General features: G+C 40.1%; 1 protein-coding gene across 3 annotated transcripts in view; it reads left to right on the top strand.

The window, feature by feature from the left end:
- slx4ip (SLX4 interacting protein) overlaps window positions 1-17,766 on the top strand; it is a 30,068-nt gene extending 12,302 nt beyond the window's left edge. For all 3 annotated transcript variants that reach the window (XM_067525289.1, XM_067525297.1, XM_067525286.1), the window contains exons 5-8: window positions 7,101-7,178; window positions 8,655-8,743; window positions 15,777-15,883; window positions 15,974-17,766. In XM_067525289.1, the coding sequence (XP_067381390.1) occupies window positions 7,101-7,178; window positions 8,655-8,743; window positions 15,777-15,883; window positions 15,974-16,766 (1,067 nt within the window). In that variant the 3' untranslated portion in view covers window positions 16,767-17,766. The remainder of the gene's footprint in view (window positions 1-7,100; window positions 7,179-8,654; window positions 8,744-15,776; window positions 15,884-15,973) is intronic.
- The last annotated feature ends 566 nt before the right edge of the window (window positions 17,767-18,332 follow it).

Genomic DNA, 18,332 nt, shown 5'->3' with positions numbered 1-18,332 from the left:
GTTTACAAATGACCATCTCCCTTCCAATCAAGAATGGGGAGGAGACACTCAGATGGTTCATTTTCGCTCTGCCCTGTGTTCTCTGGCTCCGCTAAAACAGGTTATCTAATTTATAAATACTGTTTAGTCAAAATATGGGTGAAACTTTTTGCATTCAGAATGCATAAACATGTGACAACCTTTACTAACCAACCTTATTTCTTTTCAGTGCTACCCCAGCTATTACTATTTCTATGAGTGGCTGTTATGTGGGGAGTGTTCTGTAAATAGAGAGGCATGCCTGTGGCAGAGTTACCTGCTCTGTGTTACTGGGCGTGAGGCAGGCTGGGATTAAGGCGAGGGGAAAATGGAGACCTGTAACAGGAACAAAGGAATTCCAAGGCCCAGGCTGGAAATGGATCCTGATCAGAATAGCCACTCTAGCCAGCCTGCCCCTTTTCCCCACTTGCCCTCCCCCCTGTCCTCTCCTGGGCAACCCCCTTCTCCTTGGTGCGTTGTGGTGTTGCTGCGGCTCTTTAAATCCTTCCTGTAAGCCCCTGGCCTTACTCAGCAGCGACATAGGACAGCCTGACTCCACTCTTAACCCATAACATTTTTGTAAATTTACATTACATACATTTTCCTCTCCTCTCCTATTCTCTCCTCTCCCCTCTATGCCTGCTCTTCTCTGCTCTCCTCTTTTCATCTCTTCATGTTTTCTCACTTTCTTTCCTTCTCCACAGAGTTGCAGAGCTGCAGCCTCGTAGAACATAACCGCAATTGCCGCCATAGCTGTCACACCACACTCTTTTCTCATATAATTAGGGCCTGAGCCTGAGCACAGATAACATTCATGTGACTGTTCCCCTTTACCACGATCTGGTCTGGGAGACAGCACACACTGTCTTGAACTCATACTAAGTGCTCACCCTGACCAGAATGCCTTCTTTCAGGAATTGCTGAAACCGTTTAGAGGATGTTGTTGTTTTTCTCTGCTCTTTTCTACACTTTAAAAGAAAGGGGCCTCTGTCACATGCTTCTGTGAGCTCTAGTTTTTCCCGTGGACAGGTGTCATTGTAGTGCAGGGTGCCGTATTAGCTTTGTATTGTCAGAAAAACCTGACTACGATGGTCTGAACAAAAGGAACATAGTAGACACTTTCCCGGTCTTTTTTTGCATGATGTCAGTGCTTTGCATCAATTAAAAAGAGTTTTACCTCAGTTCATTAATTTCAACACAGACTTAGCATCTGTTCTAAATCATTTTGCATCTAAATATGCAGGCCTCTAATAATTGGACTTGTAACATTTTTCTACATTTGGCATGATCATGCATCCCAAATCTAACTTATATATAAAAAAAGGACTTAAATAACTCCTAAGGCTAAAAACATGACAGATGAGATATATGCACCTAAACTACAAAGCTAATGAAAAACTAACCAGACCTGAACAAACTTAACAATAACATAATGAATCCGAAATTAATTTCCTGTCATCATGCAAGTCGAAAACGATTCATATAACTGCCAACAAATAGCAAACAATACAACAATCTGGAAGAATACAGTACTACTTCAGAAACCACATCATATATTTTTTTAAAAGAACACCATCTTCGCTGTTATTAACAACCAGGGACACTGAATTCATACAACTCTATACCTAGAGATACTGCAGAGAGGGAGAAGCGCAAGTTTTTTTCCCAACTGTAGCGTCTTTAGCTTGACGAAGCAAGAATCCACAGCAAGGTATTTGATTGTTTACATATTATTTCACCTCAAAATCAAAATATTTCTAAACTTGTTGCTAATCTGTGAGATGCTTAACAACAGCCAGCACAAGGCGCTGCCATTTACTGGCTATAATATAGCAGTGACATCTCCAGTATTGAAATCACACTCACAATCATTAAAACATAAAAAACAACATGCCTTTATGTGACGGAGTAGACCTGTGGTCAGTCTGACTAGGCCTGGGCCTGTCCAGGCTTACCCTTGGCAATGTTCCTGTTATAAAAACACACTCAGATTCACAGAGGACCTAGCTAGAAGAGACATCCTGCTTTCAGTGAGTTTTAAAGGGACAGCACAGGATGTAACATCAAGTCCACAAACTGCTCTGCAAAAATCCAAAGCAAAATAGGCCGTTTGCACCCTCTCTGTTCTGAAAGCTAAACAGTGGCAGCACTTTGAGAGATTTGTCACTTCTTTAGCTAATTAGCTCTAATGATGATTGAATATGACAGATTGTATTGTGACTGCATTTCTCTCATCAAATTATGTTTCTGAGAAAAGGATTTTTTTCCCTTGATAATTGTTGTGCGCTCCAAAATGCTCCCCACCACTTTAGTCACATGCTGCATTATGGGTTGGCCTGAGCTACCATGCTGCGGCGTATTTTGTAACTGCGATGAAGGGGTCACCCAAATGTTAAATTGAACACTCATGTGCAAATATTGTTTCAGGTGGACGTTGTGCAGGATGATAAGGCACAGTGCTCTGCTACGGCCATAGTTACAGTTACACACAGAGAGTGATGTCCTTCCAGGAAAGCCCCCTCTTAAATATGGGTAACTTCCTCGGGCTCTCTCATCCTTCACCACTCCACCCCTCTCTCTCGCTCTAAGCCCCAATTCTCCACCCACACTTGAAGACGGAGGGAGGGGGTCCACATCAAAGTGTAGATGTCAAAAGAGCAGGATTCTCAGGCACTGATGTCTGACTATCCTGCTGATTCAACTCCTGTTCATAAAGGGGTTGCGTGGGAATTTATCAATAAGTTATTTGAAAGTTTAACAAATTTTAAATTTGTTTTGAGCTAATAAAATAAAAGCATGATTGCTATTTATTTTCTCAAAGTTAATATATCTAAACCCCTGTTACCCAGTGTTACACAGTAGGAACAACAAATAAACGCTGTAATTTAAAGTAGAGCCTCTCACCCTCTTCTTATCTGTAGTTATAAAATAGTTACATGTTAAGTATTTGCACCTAACATGCAATGTTTAATAAGTACCTCTTAAATAAAAAATACATACACTGTAGGTATTATTATCATCTTGTTTCCCTGTTATTCCCCAATTTTTGCTTATTGTTATCAATTAACAACAAAATGTTTCTATAGGTACTGTAGGAGGTACACGGCTGTTACTAATGAGTACACAGTAAGTTTGCTGTCCTTACCATTTAAGTCACGGGCTGTATTCTTCATAAGACCTCATAAATGCATAGCCAAGATCTGCAAGGAACCCCTGAAAATCCTCCATATCTAAGCAGAAATACATACCGATTAATGCATGAGCCAAAAGAGAACTGGCTCCCAGGGATGCAGATGGTGAGAAGAAGGAGGCTATGGGTTCTATGGTTGTTTTAATGATCTTCTCAGGATATAAATGAAGTTAATGAAGGCTGTTCGATGGAGCTTACCTTTGACCCCGGTCCCTGTCATCATCCCTGTCTGTTCCATTTTACAGTCCTAGTCACTCTGGATGCCCTTTGGTTTGTTGACTTTTCTTTCCTCTCATTGTTTTCCCAGGAAGCGGTGAAAGCTGCAGGGGTGTGTGTGTGTGTCTCTAAAGTATTCTAGCCTTGGCACCAGCCCTGTGGAATCTGTGCCTTCTTCTTTTCTGCATTTGGCCTGCGGTATATTATAAATGGTAGAAATCTCTTCATACAAGCGGTTACAATATTATCTACCACATTTCTGAAAACATGGCATGCTGGCTTGTTTACTGTTTGATTTGACCTGTCATAACATTGTTGCGCATTGGGTTTCACGACAATAAAACAAGACCATCTTCTCTTGAAAGAAGTACAAATGAAGCCCTTCAAAGTCTCTGTTCTTCAGATTTGGATATTGCACCACTGTAGGCCACAGTTGCCACAGAAAAGGGCCACTCATTCCCAGATGAGGCACCAGCAAACTGTTTGTGAGAGAGAAACATGAATGTAAGCTTAGCACGAGAGAACCCGGGAAGACTGCCAAGAGCAACTCTGTGCTGTGCAGGACGTTATAAAGTTGGAGCAACAGCTGATGTCTCAGGCCATGGCGTTGCACTGGTTCCCAACTCTATGTCCAGACGTCCTTTTCAAATTTGTCCTGGGAATTGGCAAGCTCAATCCACCAGGGAAAGCAGTGAGAATAGTTGTTGAGCTAGACATGAGGCTAAAGAGTGTAACGGACTAAATCAAAAGCTTCTAAAAACATAGAAAGCCATGACTGTGCAATGAAAGATGCTTGCTTCTTGGACCCAGAATGGGCAAAGAAAACAGAGATACAGATCTACATTCCTCTCTGGATAGAAATCCAGAATGAGAGATAGATGACTACTTCTTTGCTATTTAAAGAACAACAGAATATGTTTTTTTTCCAATAAAGGAATGCTGCTAGAATGCTCAACATACTCAAAAAGTGATGCAGTTTTCTTTTGGGATTTCTGAATGTGTATCACATACTTTATCTACAGCAGCAACCTTGCAAAGGCCCCAACACTAGACACTTAATGAAAGAAGTACTCCAATAGCATTGTATATGTACTTCTGACATTAACATGCATTATTGTTAGTTTATCTAGTATTAATTATTATTTTGTGCCAGGCAAGACAATAATTTTAAACCTATAAAAGTTCAAAACTGTTTCTTTATCTACATTATATTTATGTTTATTTTTGTTATTTGTGTTACAGAGAATGTCTACACTACTACATTATGATCCAAGTATGTATGTTGACACCTAAAATTAAAGATAAAAGTTAGAACTTTAACTTTATGGTCATTGTTCACTTGCACCCGCAGTGTTCGGCCTTTTTACTTACAGCCTGTGCTATATATAGAGAGAGAGAGATATTTAGAGGGGTTACCTGACAAAACAAAATGTTAAAATAGTCCCATAGAAAATATTCATCATTTACCTAAAGTTGTCACTGGGCCAGTCTGTAGAGCAGGCTTTTATTTGACATTCAAGGAATAAGTGAGTCCCCAATCGAATGGCTGTCAATAAGCCTTGAGGAAAAAGATTAATAATAACCGCTAATTAAAGCCTGTTTCATGTGAGACCTGCAGTAGCATCAATTTCCAGCTCAAACTTGAAATATATTCTGGATTTTCTTTAGACAAATAACTTGTATGTAAAGGCTATGGGGGAATAGAGTAAATGTAGTCATATAGTTATATAATTACCAAACAAGCAAACAAGATTGGGCTTATTTAAGAGGTCACAAGGAGGACAAGAAGTCACAGGGTGTGACTGTGTCAATGTCAACTGAAACATTAAGAAAGAAGTACACAAACCAGTTATGAATTAATGCCAGCTCTCACACACAGAATTAGATTTTATTTTAGATAAATCACCCTGATATGATTGCCAAAAGTCTGTATTTTTTTTTTTATTCAGTTATTTTTGTTCCCTAAGAGATTTTATATGTATGGTCACAAATCTTAATTTGCTGTCTTGACGTGTAATGAGAAGTTGGCCGTAGGCTAAAATTCAGTTTAACAATCTATTAGAATGAAACACCTTCCCACAAGTGGTAAACTGACAAGTACTGCACCTTGTCATCGAGATAACAATTTTACGCTGTAAGAAAAATATTGATTGTAATTGCTTAACATAATACAGTAGGAACCAGTAAGTATCCGGATTTTGAAAGCCATTGTTTTCCTATTGTCTGAAGCAGTGACCCTGGTGGCTAATTCAGCCGCAGGCATTGAGAAAAAGAAAGGAGAGGTGGTACCATTAATCACTGGCCAGTGGACGTAACCGTGTACCTGTGGCCGTTTTGTGACAAGCCGTCTCTGTTATTGCATGCCATTATCCAGAGAATGGCAAGATTACTGGTTTTTGAATTAGAGGTTTTGAGTTGCCGCTGTGATGAGGCAAAGTAAAAGACTAGGGGGAAATGTTCACACAGTTCTCTACACATTTGTTTCCATGCTGTTTACTCTGTCTTGTATATTCACGCTAACCCACCATATCTAATAGATCTATTTTCATTTTTTACAATTAACGAGTGACTGATGATGGGTGGAAACTCCCTTCTTTCAAAATTCTAACATCATTTTTAGCATGATGAAAGTTCATATTTGACACTATCCAGGAGAGTCTTAATCTATTAAACCCATTTAATTCTGTAATTAAAGTTAAAATACTAAAATCCCCATAGTTACAAGTTAATGGAGGTTCTTAAACGGCAACAGTAATATAAGAATGCCAAAAAAGGAAAAGAAACAAAAGGCAGCAAGAGTTGGGCACCAACGAGGTCCACAGGGTGCACAGACTCAGTCAGCCTCCCAGCTCTGTTGTTGTGTTTACAAAGAACAACTGGCTAGCGTGTTAGGCAGACCCTGTCTTTTAGTCAACAAATTCCTACCCGATTAGGCAACGGGCCCCTTACATACTATAACAAAGATTCATGAGAAATAGAGGCCCAAATTATGGTTTCTCTGCTTGTGCCAAACTGGAACATCAGTTCAATTAAAGTAGAACACTCAGTTTCGCACTGAATGAATGAATTAGTTGGTTTCGTAGGTTCCTCAGCCCTACACTGAGCCTGAGATTAAAGTTTGTGGGGAGTTGATAGAATTCATCCAGAGTAAGGCAGAGTGATCCAGATCTAAAAGTACATTGTTGGGCTAAAATTAGTGTATGTTTTGGGATTGTGGAAGCAGAGCTATTGAATTTCTACAAGTTTCATTTTTAGGCCTGTGTTCACTTTAAGTAAAGCTTTATGGATATTTCTTCAGCAGTCAGTATGTCTAGCCTGCTTTCACTGTGTGTGATGGAGTGCCAGAGTTTTATATTAGATCAAAAATATTTGCATAACATGTCCTTTGATTAACCACTTTATCTCAGTGTCTGAATAGCATTTGTGTGACCAAAACATTATTTAAATGCCAATCGCGGCTGTTTTGTGTTAAGATGAAAAATTGAATAAATGTTATCAGTGTTTCAGGGAATGACAACAGTACCAGCAGGCAAACCACTTAACCACTGGTGTCTCTGGTGGCACTTTTCCAGATTTAGAAGTAGTGCCACATGTACAAATTGTTTCATTAAGATGTCATGCTGCTCTGTTTTACTGTTAACTATATTTCTGTCATTTTATTTTTTTTTTTAAATAGGGAAGAACTTCAGCCTTGCTGCCAATTTTTTGAAGCGGCACTTCAACCTCAGATGTATTTCCAAACATCTCTATGGGGGTATGTAACATACATGTTTTCAATTAATCAATTACCAATTCCCAGTCAAATGAATCACAAATGGAAATCTCAAAAGCTCATTCTCAGCCAAATTTCCCACAGAAAGAAGTAAGTCATCTGTGGTCTGCATGTTGATTTTTCTCCCCCTCACTTGTTTTTATGTTCTGTCCCTACCTGCTTGGGGTGTTGTTGAGAACAGGCTGCCATTAAGTGGTTCCCTTGAGAGGCTACTGAGAGTGGGAGAGAAAAATTGGAGTGCTGTCTATGTAGACCAGTGAGAATATATCTTCATGGCCCATCTAGTGTCTGTGACCCTTGGCCACCTTTTCATGGGACCAACAACGCTCTCTTCCTGTCAGTAAAGTTAATATCTGGTCCCTGGGGGCTTGGATGTTAAAGCAGCACTGACCTGCTCCAGACTGAGATGATGGCTTCTCTCAGCAGGCCCATTACACATCAAATTAGACCCAGTCTCCTGAGGTCAAAGGTTGTGTAATTTAGGCTGATTTAGCTGTACAGGGTGGACAGGACATGTAAAAAAAAATCAATTATCTATGAAGCAGATGGTTACAAAGTTGTTATTCTGATTGGATAATTTGACACTGCAAAATGGGAAACTTCAAGTTAAAGGATGGGTTCACTTTTTTTTTTTTTTACAAAGGGACTTAGGACTTTGTATTTTCACGACTATTCATTTATCCATTCCCAACTCAAAGAGAGCAAGCTACTTTTTTCTAATAAAGAAACATTTTCAATCAATTTTATATACTAAACTATATACATTTTTGTGTTTTCATTTCACCTGACAAAGCAAATGTTTTAAAAGAAATTGCAATGGGGGTAAAAACTGAAAACTAAAGTATAGTGCTATATACTATAACTATAAGCTACACACTGCAGAAATACAAAATACATTTTGACATGAATAATGAAATTTTGAACTTTACATTCAATTTTACATGAAAATTACCATTCATTTAGGTACAAATAAATATTAAATACATTTCAAGTGAGTCATTTATAGTCAGACGACAATGTCTTAAGCCATTAATCCTGCCGTCATGACGCGCATGACGAAGCACAAAGACAGGCCATTAAGTCAGATCTTAGTTGTCTATTTGAGGTGATATGATCAAATGCAGAGCTAATGGACAGTTGGATTTATTATAAAATAGCACATAATTGCATTGTTGTAAATGGCCTTTGCCTTTGAAGCTGATGAAATACTATTCCCAAGAGCCATTGTTAATATTAAATGTTAGAATATTTCATGCTGTTTATATGGCTCATAAAGCTCAGCAATTACATGTAAACTGACATTTTCTCCTTGGTTTGAGGGATAGTAAAAACTTGGTGTTTGCAGATGAAAACTCAAACTTCCACCACAATTCCCTCCGTCTGACTTTGACTCATAATTAGAGGTGAGCCCCCATTATTAACTTGCATGGTCTGTGTTGTTTCTTTGCCTGCCTTAAGATTTGCGTGTGTTTCCTGAACGATATGTTGTGTGTGTGAGCTACCCAGAGGATGCCTCAGCACACCATGGAAACCCGAGCCTTGGCGTGGTGAGTGCTGTTTATACTCCTCCATTTCCTCTTCCAGTCGCCTGGCAAAAAGTCCTGCATGGGTCTGTGTGTTATTATAGGGATGTGTTGCCAAATTGTACTCTCACTTTATATATGCTGATTCTCTACCAAGTAATTTTGTACATTTTAGCTCTTAAGATAGTCTAGATACTCCTAGAACTGATCTTTAAGGTCTGTTTTGGAAAAATACGGCACGAAACAGAAAAAAATAAGACTTTCATTTTTTTATTTAAGGTTATCATGGGACTGCAATCAGTGCACAATATAATTCTGGTACAAGTTGAGCGCAAACAGTACAAAAACAATACATAATTATTATATCATATTCTCCATTATGGAGCCTATCATTCATGGTTCAAGTGATCGACAATTACACAATGCACATTGTTTGGGTGCAGAGAATTCAGTTAATGTGATTGTCTGCATTCACATCATGTGCGTTGACTGATTGGATTCAGATAAATGTGGGGTCAGTGGGTATTTTCCTTTATAGGTCCATGCTGTGTATATTTTGTTGCTCTCTTGGCCTTGTCATAAGACCTACATCTGTAGTTTCTTTTTGTCAATTCATATTACAGACAACTATCCTTTGGGCAGTGCACATTTGATCCCAAAGTCCCCAGAGTATTCTGGGAAATAGTGGTGGAGCCTCTCACCTTGGCACTGACATCAAGGACAGACATCTCTCCCATCTCATCCCATGATCAGTGGCCCACTGTTTTTCTATGGGGTTTTGCTATTGTCTCCCTTTGAAATGTCTCTGCACTCTCCACAGTTTGGCTTCCAATGAAAGCAGCGATTGTAATATTTTTAGTGGAGCAACACAGTCGTCAGTGAAAAGTTCAGATTGTGTAACCAATTTTCCAGTTCAAGGAGGCATTGCTGTCGATTGCGTTCCTCTCCTCAGGATGTGGTTCTCTGGGCTCATACAGTACAAGCATTGGGAATTGGAGGGTGGGAGTCTTGTGGTGGAGCTCTCACTCTCCCAAACTTGAGCATGGTTTATAAGGGAAAGATACCAGAAGCAAGCAAGGCTGAAGTTTTTCACATGACAAAAGCAGTTATTTGTTTACATCCCATGCTCTGTTTTATTTTGTTAGATAGGGAGTTTTTTGCAATTTTGATGTTGCCAAGAAAGATGAAAATCTAGATGAAAAAAACATTTATGCAATGAGTCATAGCTGATGTAAGGCATAATAATGTTGCTGTCTAAAAATAATAGGGTCTTTGGAGTCCTGTGTCAGAGTTGGTCATGTATTGAAGAAGGGGTCTTTCATCCCACAACTTCTGACAGCATGCGCCTGCTAGTCCCAAAAAATGCCACATTTCCCTGTATTTAGGGGGTTTTGGTTTTGTTGTTAGGATTCAACCGCAGTGGAATTGTAGACTCATCAAATTAGCACTTCTCATAAGGTCAGGGGGTTATGTTGAGAGGCAGCTAAGGTGACATCACACTTGGCCTTTTGTCCTGTGAAAACCAATGTCTCACTCCCACATACCCATAGTTTTATTTGTCATATTTACAGCTGTGGTGCAGTTGGAGAGATTTAGTCATTTTCAGTCGTGTAGTAGGAACAAGTATAATAATTATTTTTTGATTGTTAGTGAGTACACAATCATTTGTTATGATAATTCTGATTTATAGTGAAACACCTATTGAGAATCATAACCTAGTTGTGCTGTTTACTGTTTCACATTTCTTTGATTTTACAGCTGCAAGATGATTAATTTCGTCTATTTGGTTTACACAGCTCTCTGGAGTGGAAGATCTAGCAGCAAAGATGCCAGATATTTTCCTCAAGAGTTAGCCAAATCATACCAGAGCTAAAAGGAGAAGTAACAGAAAACTTGCTAACTTCCTAGCACATTTGCCATATTACCATCAATCAGACTCAGTTAAATTTTTATGCAGTTTAAAGTGTAGGATATGCTTTGAATTAGCTATTTTGTGTAATATGCTGGCAAACAGTGTGTCTAACATTTCCAAACAGTCTTTGTTGAAAACCTACATAAGGGAGTGAGACAGGGTTCATTGTGGTGTCAGTCTTTCCAGGAAGGAATTCATACTTTACCTAATTTTTACTTAATAACAAACACAAAAAATGATTAAAAAAAATGTTGTCTAAACAATAGGAAATAAAGAGCTTCTTAAATCTCTTCTTTATTTTCTCACATACATATATCAAGCTCACCTGGCTACACCTGGCTACATTTGGCTACATCTGGCTACACCTGGCTACATCTGGCTACATCTGGCTACATCTGGAGTCTGATTGCCAGAATGTCAATTTAAAAACACTATTCTACTGCTTTAAGGCACTACTCAACCATCCAACGTGATATGATAATACTGATTAATAATCTGTCTGACCAGAGTTTTGGAGATGACCATCAGCCAGGTGCACTTGGTCTAGACATCTAGGACTGACTATTGCTATGCAGAGCTAGGGCTGTTTAAACTATTACAATTGTTGGAGAGAGAAGTGAGAAGCATTTCAAAAGCATTTCTCAAACATTTTTCTGACATTTAAAGATTCAAGTCCATCATAAAAAGCTCCTCCTATTGTGAGTCAGGACCAACAGTGAGCAGGGCAGCATGGGAAGGAAGAGCTAGTGTTTAGGATTGTGGCCGTTGTTTTCTAGTCAGGCACAGAGTGGGCAGCTGAGGTGAGTGGCGTGCTGGGCTGCAGAAGTTTGGATCAAAGGCAGAGCAGATGTGTTTCCAGTCCTCCCCTCTTCTGAGCTCTGGACGAGCCTGTGTGTTTACTCATGACCTCAGCACGCCTCTGTTCTTCACAGCTCGCAACAGCTAGCAGCAGTATTTTCCCAAGAGTCCAGTGTCTGCTGATATCTTCCCTGCTTAGGCCCAAAACATGGCTATAATCGGTTACAGTACATGATCATGTCCCTTCATTCCATCCTGACTTGGGCTGCTTTCATGGATTTGCATGAAGTGAAGTCAAAGCAGTTAACAGCTTGTCTTAATCCTTACACATGGGTGGATCTGAAAACCTTTGTCATCGTTCAGGGATAAGATTAAGGGATACTGCCCTCTGTTTAAGAAAAGTATGTGCCTATGCATGTTTGTTGACTTTGTTGCATGGATGATGTGGTAAACTTAGACAAACAGGGCATGTTTCCTCTGTGGGAGCGGGGTGGAATTTGTATATGGGCTTCACGAACATTTCTGCAGAGATTTTTCGGCACTGACAGTTAAATGGTGCTCTTCTTTTGCGGTGCCACTTACGTGATTTTGTATACTTAGTTATGCCATCATAAAGCTGCTCAAAGCCTTTTGGTGAAAGGAATAATTACATTTTTATAACTTAAGTAGTTCACAGGATTCAGGCATTACAAGTCATTATTTTGTGACAGATGAGATATGATGCAATCGCATTGGATTACATGCATGTTAGGTGAGATAAAGACATCAGTGTAATCCAACAACAAACAATCGGGCTTTTACTATGACAACACATGAGTTGCTTTCTGACCCATCAACTTGTTTTCTTTCTCAGGGTCCAACTCCAATTCTTCATTCATCATTCATAGCCTCCATTCATGATGAGTTAAGATGAGTTACATCTCTTTAAAAGTTCTCAAAAAATGGATGGACATAAAGCTGCAAACAGACAGATTTTTCCTGGTTACTAAGAACAAATATCATAAGAAATGTTAATGTGCTTTAAAAAGGAATTGTCAAACGCTTTTATGTTGATTATATAGACAAAGCCTTAATGCATGTTGGTATATCTTGCAATATTAAGTATTTAACTTTTTTTTTAATTCTAAGAGATTGTATGTGTAGTATTTTAGACCAGTCAGACAGTGTTTGTATCAGTACATCACTTTCAAATGCTGCTGCATTAAAAGATAATCTTCTTGTACCTTATCTTAGATGGCAGAAGAGAAACTGTTCAGTGCTAGTATTTTAGGGGGCCCTGTAGTTGGTTATCTTTGAAGTCGTTTCCAGGAGTCATTCAGAAGGGGCAAGCTATGAGAGTCTATACTGCTTCGCTTTTAAACCTAATGATTCATTCTCACTACTCTCCTTGCCCTTTTGCCTTGCTTATCGCTGCAATCTGACATCCAGATGTGCTGTCGTGTTGCAGCTCCCGTGGCGGAACCGTGTTTTTTTGGAGGCTCCAGGGCCAGGGAGGGCATTGTTGAAGTATTCTACATGTTGCATCACAAAAGTGTTTTGCTGCTTTGTGTGGAGGCGAGCAGACTGGCTGGCTGTGTGTGGGCTAAATTCTCGTAGCTGAAAAAAGGTGGTAGCTGTGGTGGTTAGACATTGTTATTTACTGTTGTCCCTACCTCCTCTTTCATGGAACTCTCTTCAGCTATTTGGAGTTTGCGTAGTCATGTTCAAGATTAGGCCATCTCAGTTCTCACGCTATAATTCTTGTTGTTTTCTCTTACTTGTGATAATTATAATCCTCATGCACCATCCTCTCTTAGGTTGCTATGTACAGAATGACTAACTCCTGGACCTCTAGTGATAATAATGCATGCACCATCTCTCCCTCTCTGACTTTCTAGCTGTCTTCCTTTATCTACTTGTATATCCAGGCCCTGTCTCTCTTCATGCTTCTTCCTTTCAATCACTGTTGTTTCATGCTCTCTCTCTCTCTCTCCCTCTTTTTTGAAGTCATGCCGACAGGAACAGAAAGGCACTAAACTTTCTCAGAGAACCTCCCATTGACTTCTTGTTGATTTTTCTTTCAAGTTCATTTTCAAACAGCATTTATTCATATTAAACAGATGAGAATACACATCAAGGCATTACAATGCAAATGACAGCACCCACATCTTTCTCAGAATTGTTGTTGTGGTGGTGGGCATGTGACTGCGTAGGCAATTGCACGTTTGCCTCTGTCATTGTCCCAAATCCAAGGCTAGCTGTAGCTTTTGGTGTAAAGACTGAACTTCTGCCCACACTCTAGCATGACCCCAACTCAACACAAAGGGCAGTCTGTGGACAACTTCCTGTGTGAGGATTCTTGCTTTTGTGGGCATGCTGGAGAACTGTGGAGGTCAGGTTGTGTAACTCTGAGGAGCTCCCCTTCTTTTGTTGTACTGCGCTCTAAATGCATCTTTTATTCATTCGTACCTTGTCCCTTCTCTCTTGCCATCTCCACCTATACTCCACTGTTGTCCAGCCTTCTTCTTCACTCCCAACTCTCTCTCAGGCCTATTTATTCTGTCCACAATAGACCAGAATTGCTAGGTCTCAACACCCATCTCAAAGCCGCAATGCTCCAGCTTGCCCTTCCAGCTTGGGAAAATTACTCCTTCCCCCTTTTTATGCTGGGTCATATGCTGGCACTAGTATCACGACATGTGGGTAGGGACATTAATGATTCCTCATCCCCCCCCCCCCCCCCCCCCCCCTCCCCCCCCCTCCCCCCTTTATGTTTACAACAGCTTGTTGATGCCAGTGTTTACCACATTGGGTTTTCCTGTCTCCTGTCCTGTATTAATGAATAGAAAAAATGGCTTGACTGTTTTACTTTCCCACTGCATTAGTCTGTAGAGATTTTAGCTATCGACACTGGCAACTATTGAATGGATTGTGATACAATCGGGTGGCCAAAGGTTGAATCCTAATGAAACTGGTCACCCTCTGACTTTTCATCTTGCATCGCCAGCACTAAATGTTTTGTCTCTAGATAATGAACCCTACTTACTTCAGCGATCCTCTGACATTCCTCTCGGACAACTGGGAGCTTTTTGCTTTAAAGTTCACATAAATTTGCACTTACACAGTGGTTTTCTTCCCTATTGGTATCCATAGCTCTTTACACTGCTTCTCATTCACTCAGTCACACTTAGAAATACGTACACATGGATTGGGAAGCAACTAATTGGGTGGACAGCAAGACAGTGACATGAAGAGACAGGAATGGAACCAAACCATTTACTCTGCATGGCGATGTACACTTTGCCACAATCTACAAACCATCACCTAGATGCTCTCCTAACTAACTTTTTTGCTACAAATGACAAGAAATGAACAGGCTCTCATTGCTTAAAACTGGCAGAATTTACCACCAGCGTCTCTTAGGCATAAATTCAGGGTCTATTCTCGCTCAGCCAAGTAAAAACCTAAGATCAAGCTTGATTATTGACCTGAGGGTACATGCTGGTGAGATTCATTCATTTACTCACTCTGGGTCCTGCCTCAGAGCTTCTCTTGGCCATCACTGATATTGCATATGTCAGAGTATGTGGTTATATTGAATATTTGACCCTTAGTTTTACATTTTAGACAACTAGTAATGTTTTGTTTATAGGGTGTTAAGTAAAAAGTGGCATATGGAGTAAAGGATTTACAATAATACGACAATGACACAAAATTGTAGTTTAATGTGAGGAAAGAAGGGGTTTATTTTAGATTTTTTTTTCAGCCTATCTGCAATTGAACCACTGAACCTGCCACTCACAGTGCTGCTATAGTGTGCTGATGATAAGACTTCTTCTGTTAAGTGTATTAAGTAGATATTGCCCCACTGTTAGCACTTTCCATTTCTGTTCCTCTGTTAGATCATTTCTCTGCCCCACTCTGTCACCTTATTAATAAGACCTCTTTAATTGCTGTTTTAACTTGTCAGCACTGTTTAGTAATTCTGCCTCAGGCTTCGAGCATCACTCCAAGCCTCAGACAGTGCAGACTGTGAAACACATGTTACATTATGACAACCTGGTGATTATTATCTGAAGCCTTTGTGGTGGTTGTTTTGGATTGAAGTATTAAGTGCATCATAGTTCAAATGGTGAGTGAGGTGACAAAAATTCAAGAGAATCCCACGAGGATACATGTACATACACTGTATCTGTTTATCACATTAGATTATTTTATCTTTTAACCGAACTCATTATATTCATTATGGTGATTGTTTTTTTTAATGTCTGATAATGCCAGATTACAGTCTAATGTGCAGCCAAATGTTTCCATGCGATGCCAGGAATAATATTTTTTGTTTACACCAATTCTGTTTGTCCTCACTAGACTGAGCTGAGTGAACAAAGCAGATCAGAATATTTTTCCAAAGTAGGAGAAACCCAAGAGCCTTTAAACAGCCTCACAAAAACAAAGACGTCTGTGCTTCAAAAGATGTAAGTATGATCTAATGCAGAGCTTTCCAACCTCACCAGTCAAAGAGGACACTATCTGCTTATATCCTCTAACACTTTTAACTTTTTCAGAGCCAGGCAAGCTGGTGTCCAGCAAGATATCAGTGGTTCCAGTATTGGTGAGCAGCAAATTATTCAAAGAGCCTGTCTCAAAGACCTAAAAGGGGAATTTAGAGCTGCAGAGTCTAAATCTAATGCAAAAGAGACTGTGTCCAGCTCTGAACAGGAGATTCTTCCAGGAGCAGACCATAAGGTGCCTTGCTCTAGTGCCATAACTGAAGCCAAGGCTCAGATTCGGACTACTCAAAAACAGAGCCTGATCGAGGAACAGCAGACTAAGAATAGTCTTCCAGACAACATCAACCTAAAAGGAGCCTCAGTAAGTTACTCATACCAAGAAATCATCCAGGCAACCAGCATGAGCAAGAGGTGCAAGCCGATTGATGCAGGGGAAGACCTTCATCCACAGAGGGCCAAGAGGACGTGCCTTGGAAGACCTCCAGCCACATTACAAACTCACTACACGGAGTTCTCCACACAAACATCCAAACATGATCTTCTTCCTCTGCTGCCCATTCCTCCAGTCGAAGCCATGGCAGAGTCCAAGGCTTTCCCAGTTATCGAGTGCAAGAAAACCACACTGGAAGTAGAGCTGCTTACTCCAGGGAAACGGGCCCAGAGGCTCCCCCTCACAAGCAATAACACGGCACAGACAAACCAAAACAGGCTGGCCGCAAGTCTGAGGGGCCTATCTGTCAAGCCTGCATCCTCATGCTCCTCTATTAGTTCCAGATCCGCACTCAGAGAGGAGGGGAGTGAAAATGTGCCCAGAACCTCTAGATTACGACGACTGAAGAGGTCCTGAGGGGGGAGAGACAAGCTACAGTAAAGATGTCTGACGCCACAGAGATAGAGATGATATTGTGTCAGGCTACAAGTTTACCCCACGCAGTCTCCACTTGCATTAGTACATGTCACATTTTAGTACAATATCTTTTCTTTTCACATGTGCTGTGCATACAGTACACACACACACACACACACACACGGATCAAATACTGAATGCATTATGGCAATTGATACACGAGTGTTTGAATTACACTTTGTCAAATACTTGAAACAGATTTTGCCTCCACCCATAAGTAGTGGTGGTCAAGAGAGGCTCGCAAATGAAAGTCAAAAACCTTTAATTGGAGTTAAGATTTGGTTTTGTGTTAAAGATTGGGGATTTCAGACAGGCAGGAGCCATGCAGTACGTCATGGCTTTCAGTCTGAAATACTGGCTCCTACGTGTCTGAAAACTGTCCAGTTTCCCCTGCTGAAGCTCTGCTGTGATTGATTGCCGTTTCCAGATTTATTTCATCACCCCCTTCTCAAAAATGGATCTTTGTAGTTTGATTTCATTCATATACAATTTGCTCAACACTTAGTTGCTAAGCACCTGAAATCTTGCTTTTATGCAGCTTTTCTGTTGAACTCAAATCAAGTATGTGTGAGCCATATTAAAATACTGGTTTTATTTGGAATAGCAGGAGTTCTGATATCCCAGGTTAAAATGAGCTGCGGTTGGCCCAGCACGTGAGACAGATGTACATATTACCCATATTATTACTCATGTGACCAAGGCCCACCATAAAGCAACTGGGGGTCAACTATCAATCAAATTCTTATGTAGAGCTGAACGTGTTTGTCTGTGCCTACTGTTACCCATATACATATAATTCTGGTTTAGTTTTTTTTTACAGGAAAGGAATATTTTAATTTTAATAAATTTGTTTTTCCCCAGGACAAAACTAATTCTGGAATGTTTGTGGAAATATGTAAACAGTCTGTGTCAGCCAGTGTGAAATAAACTGTACTGTAGATATCTGCATATTGTTTGGCTCACTCACTGTCTGATGGTCATGGTAATTAAAGTGAAAGTCTGTGTAACAGGTATATTACCAATAAAGCAGCATAACCTGAGATGATCCACCAAAACCAGCCAATTTTGTTCTCGTCAAGAAAGACACAATGTGATGGATTAGTGAAACTGACCGAAATATTTTAGATCCTATATTTTTAAGGTGTTTATAATCTCTTGCCTTGTTCTTAATCCTTTTAGACAGATTTTGCAGAGAGTTTGTATTAAAATCTGTCCAACTGTTCATGGCAGTTTCTCTGGTCTGTTAGTTGAACGATTTCAGTTAGGCCTACTAATTAAGCCAGACCAACTAGGGCAATATTATTTGAGGATCATGAGGAGAAAGGGTATTTTTGTCTCCAGGATTGACTTGGTAGGAGGATGGCTGGCTACGACGTAATTAGCTGTAAACACATTTGGACAGAGACCTTGCCTAAGTCTATGAGGTCTCTCCAGCAGCAGTTCCCACGCCAGCTGCATGAGAAGCCTTTCATATGCTCAGACATGTTTGGCTTGATGCAACACAGA

Source organism: Channa argus, chromosome 1, assembly GCF_033026475.1.
Source record: "Channa argus isolate prfri chromosome 1, Channa argus male v1.0, whole genome shotgun sequence".
Taxonomy (NCBI): Eukaryota; Metazoa; Chordata; class Actinopteri; order Anabantiformes; family Channidae; genus Channa; species Channa argus.
The sequence above is the reverse complement of the archived record's forward strand: the minus strand, read 5'-3'. Positions and strand labels throughout refer to the sequence as shown.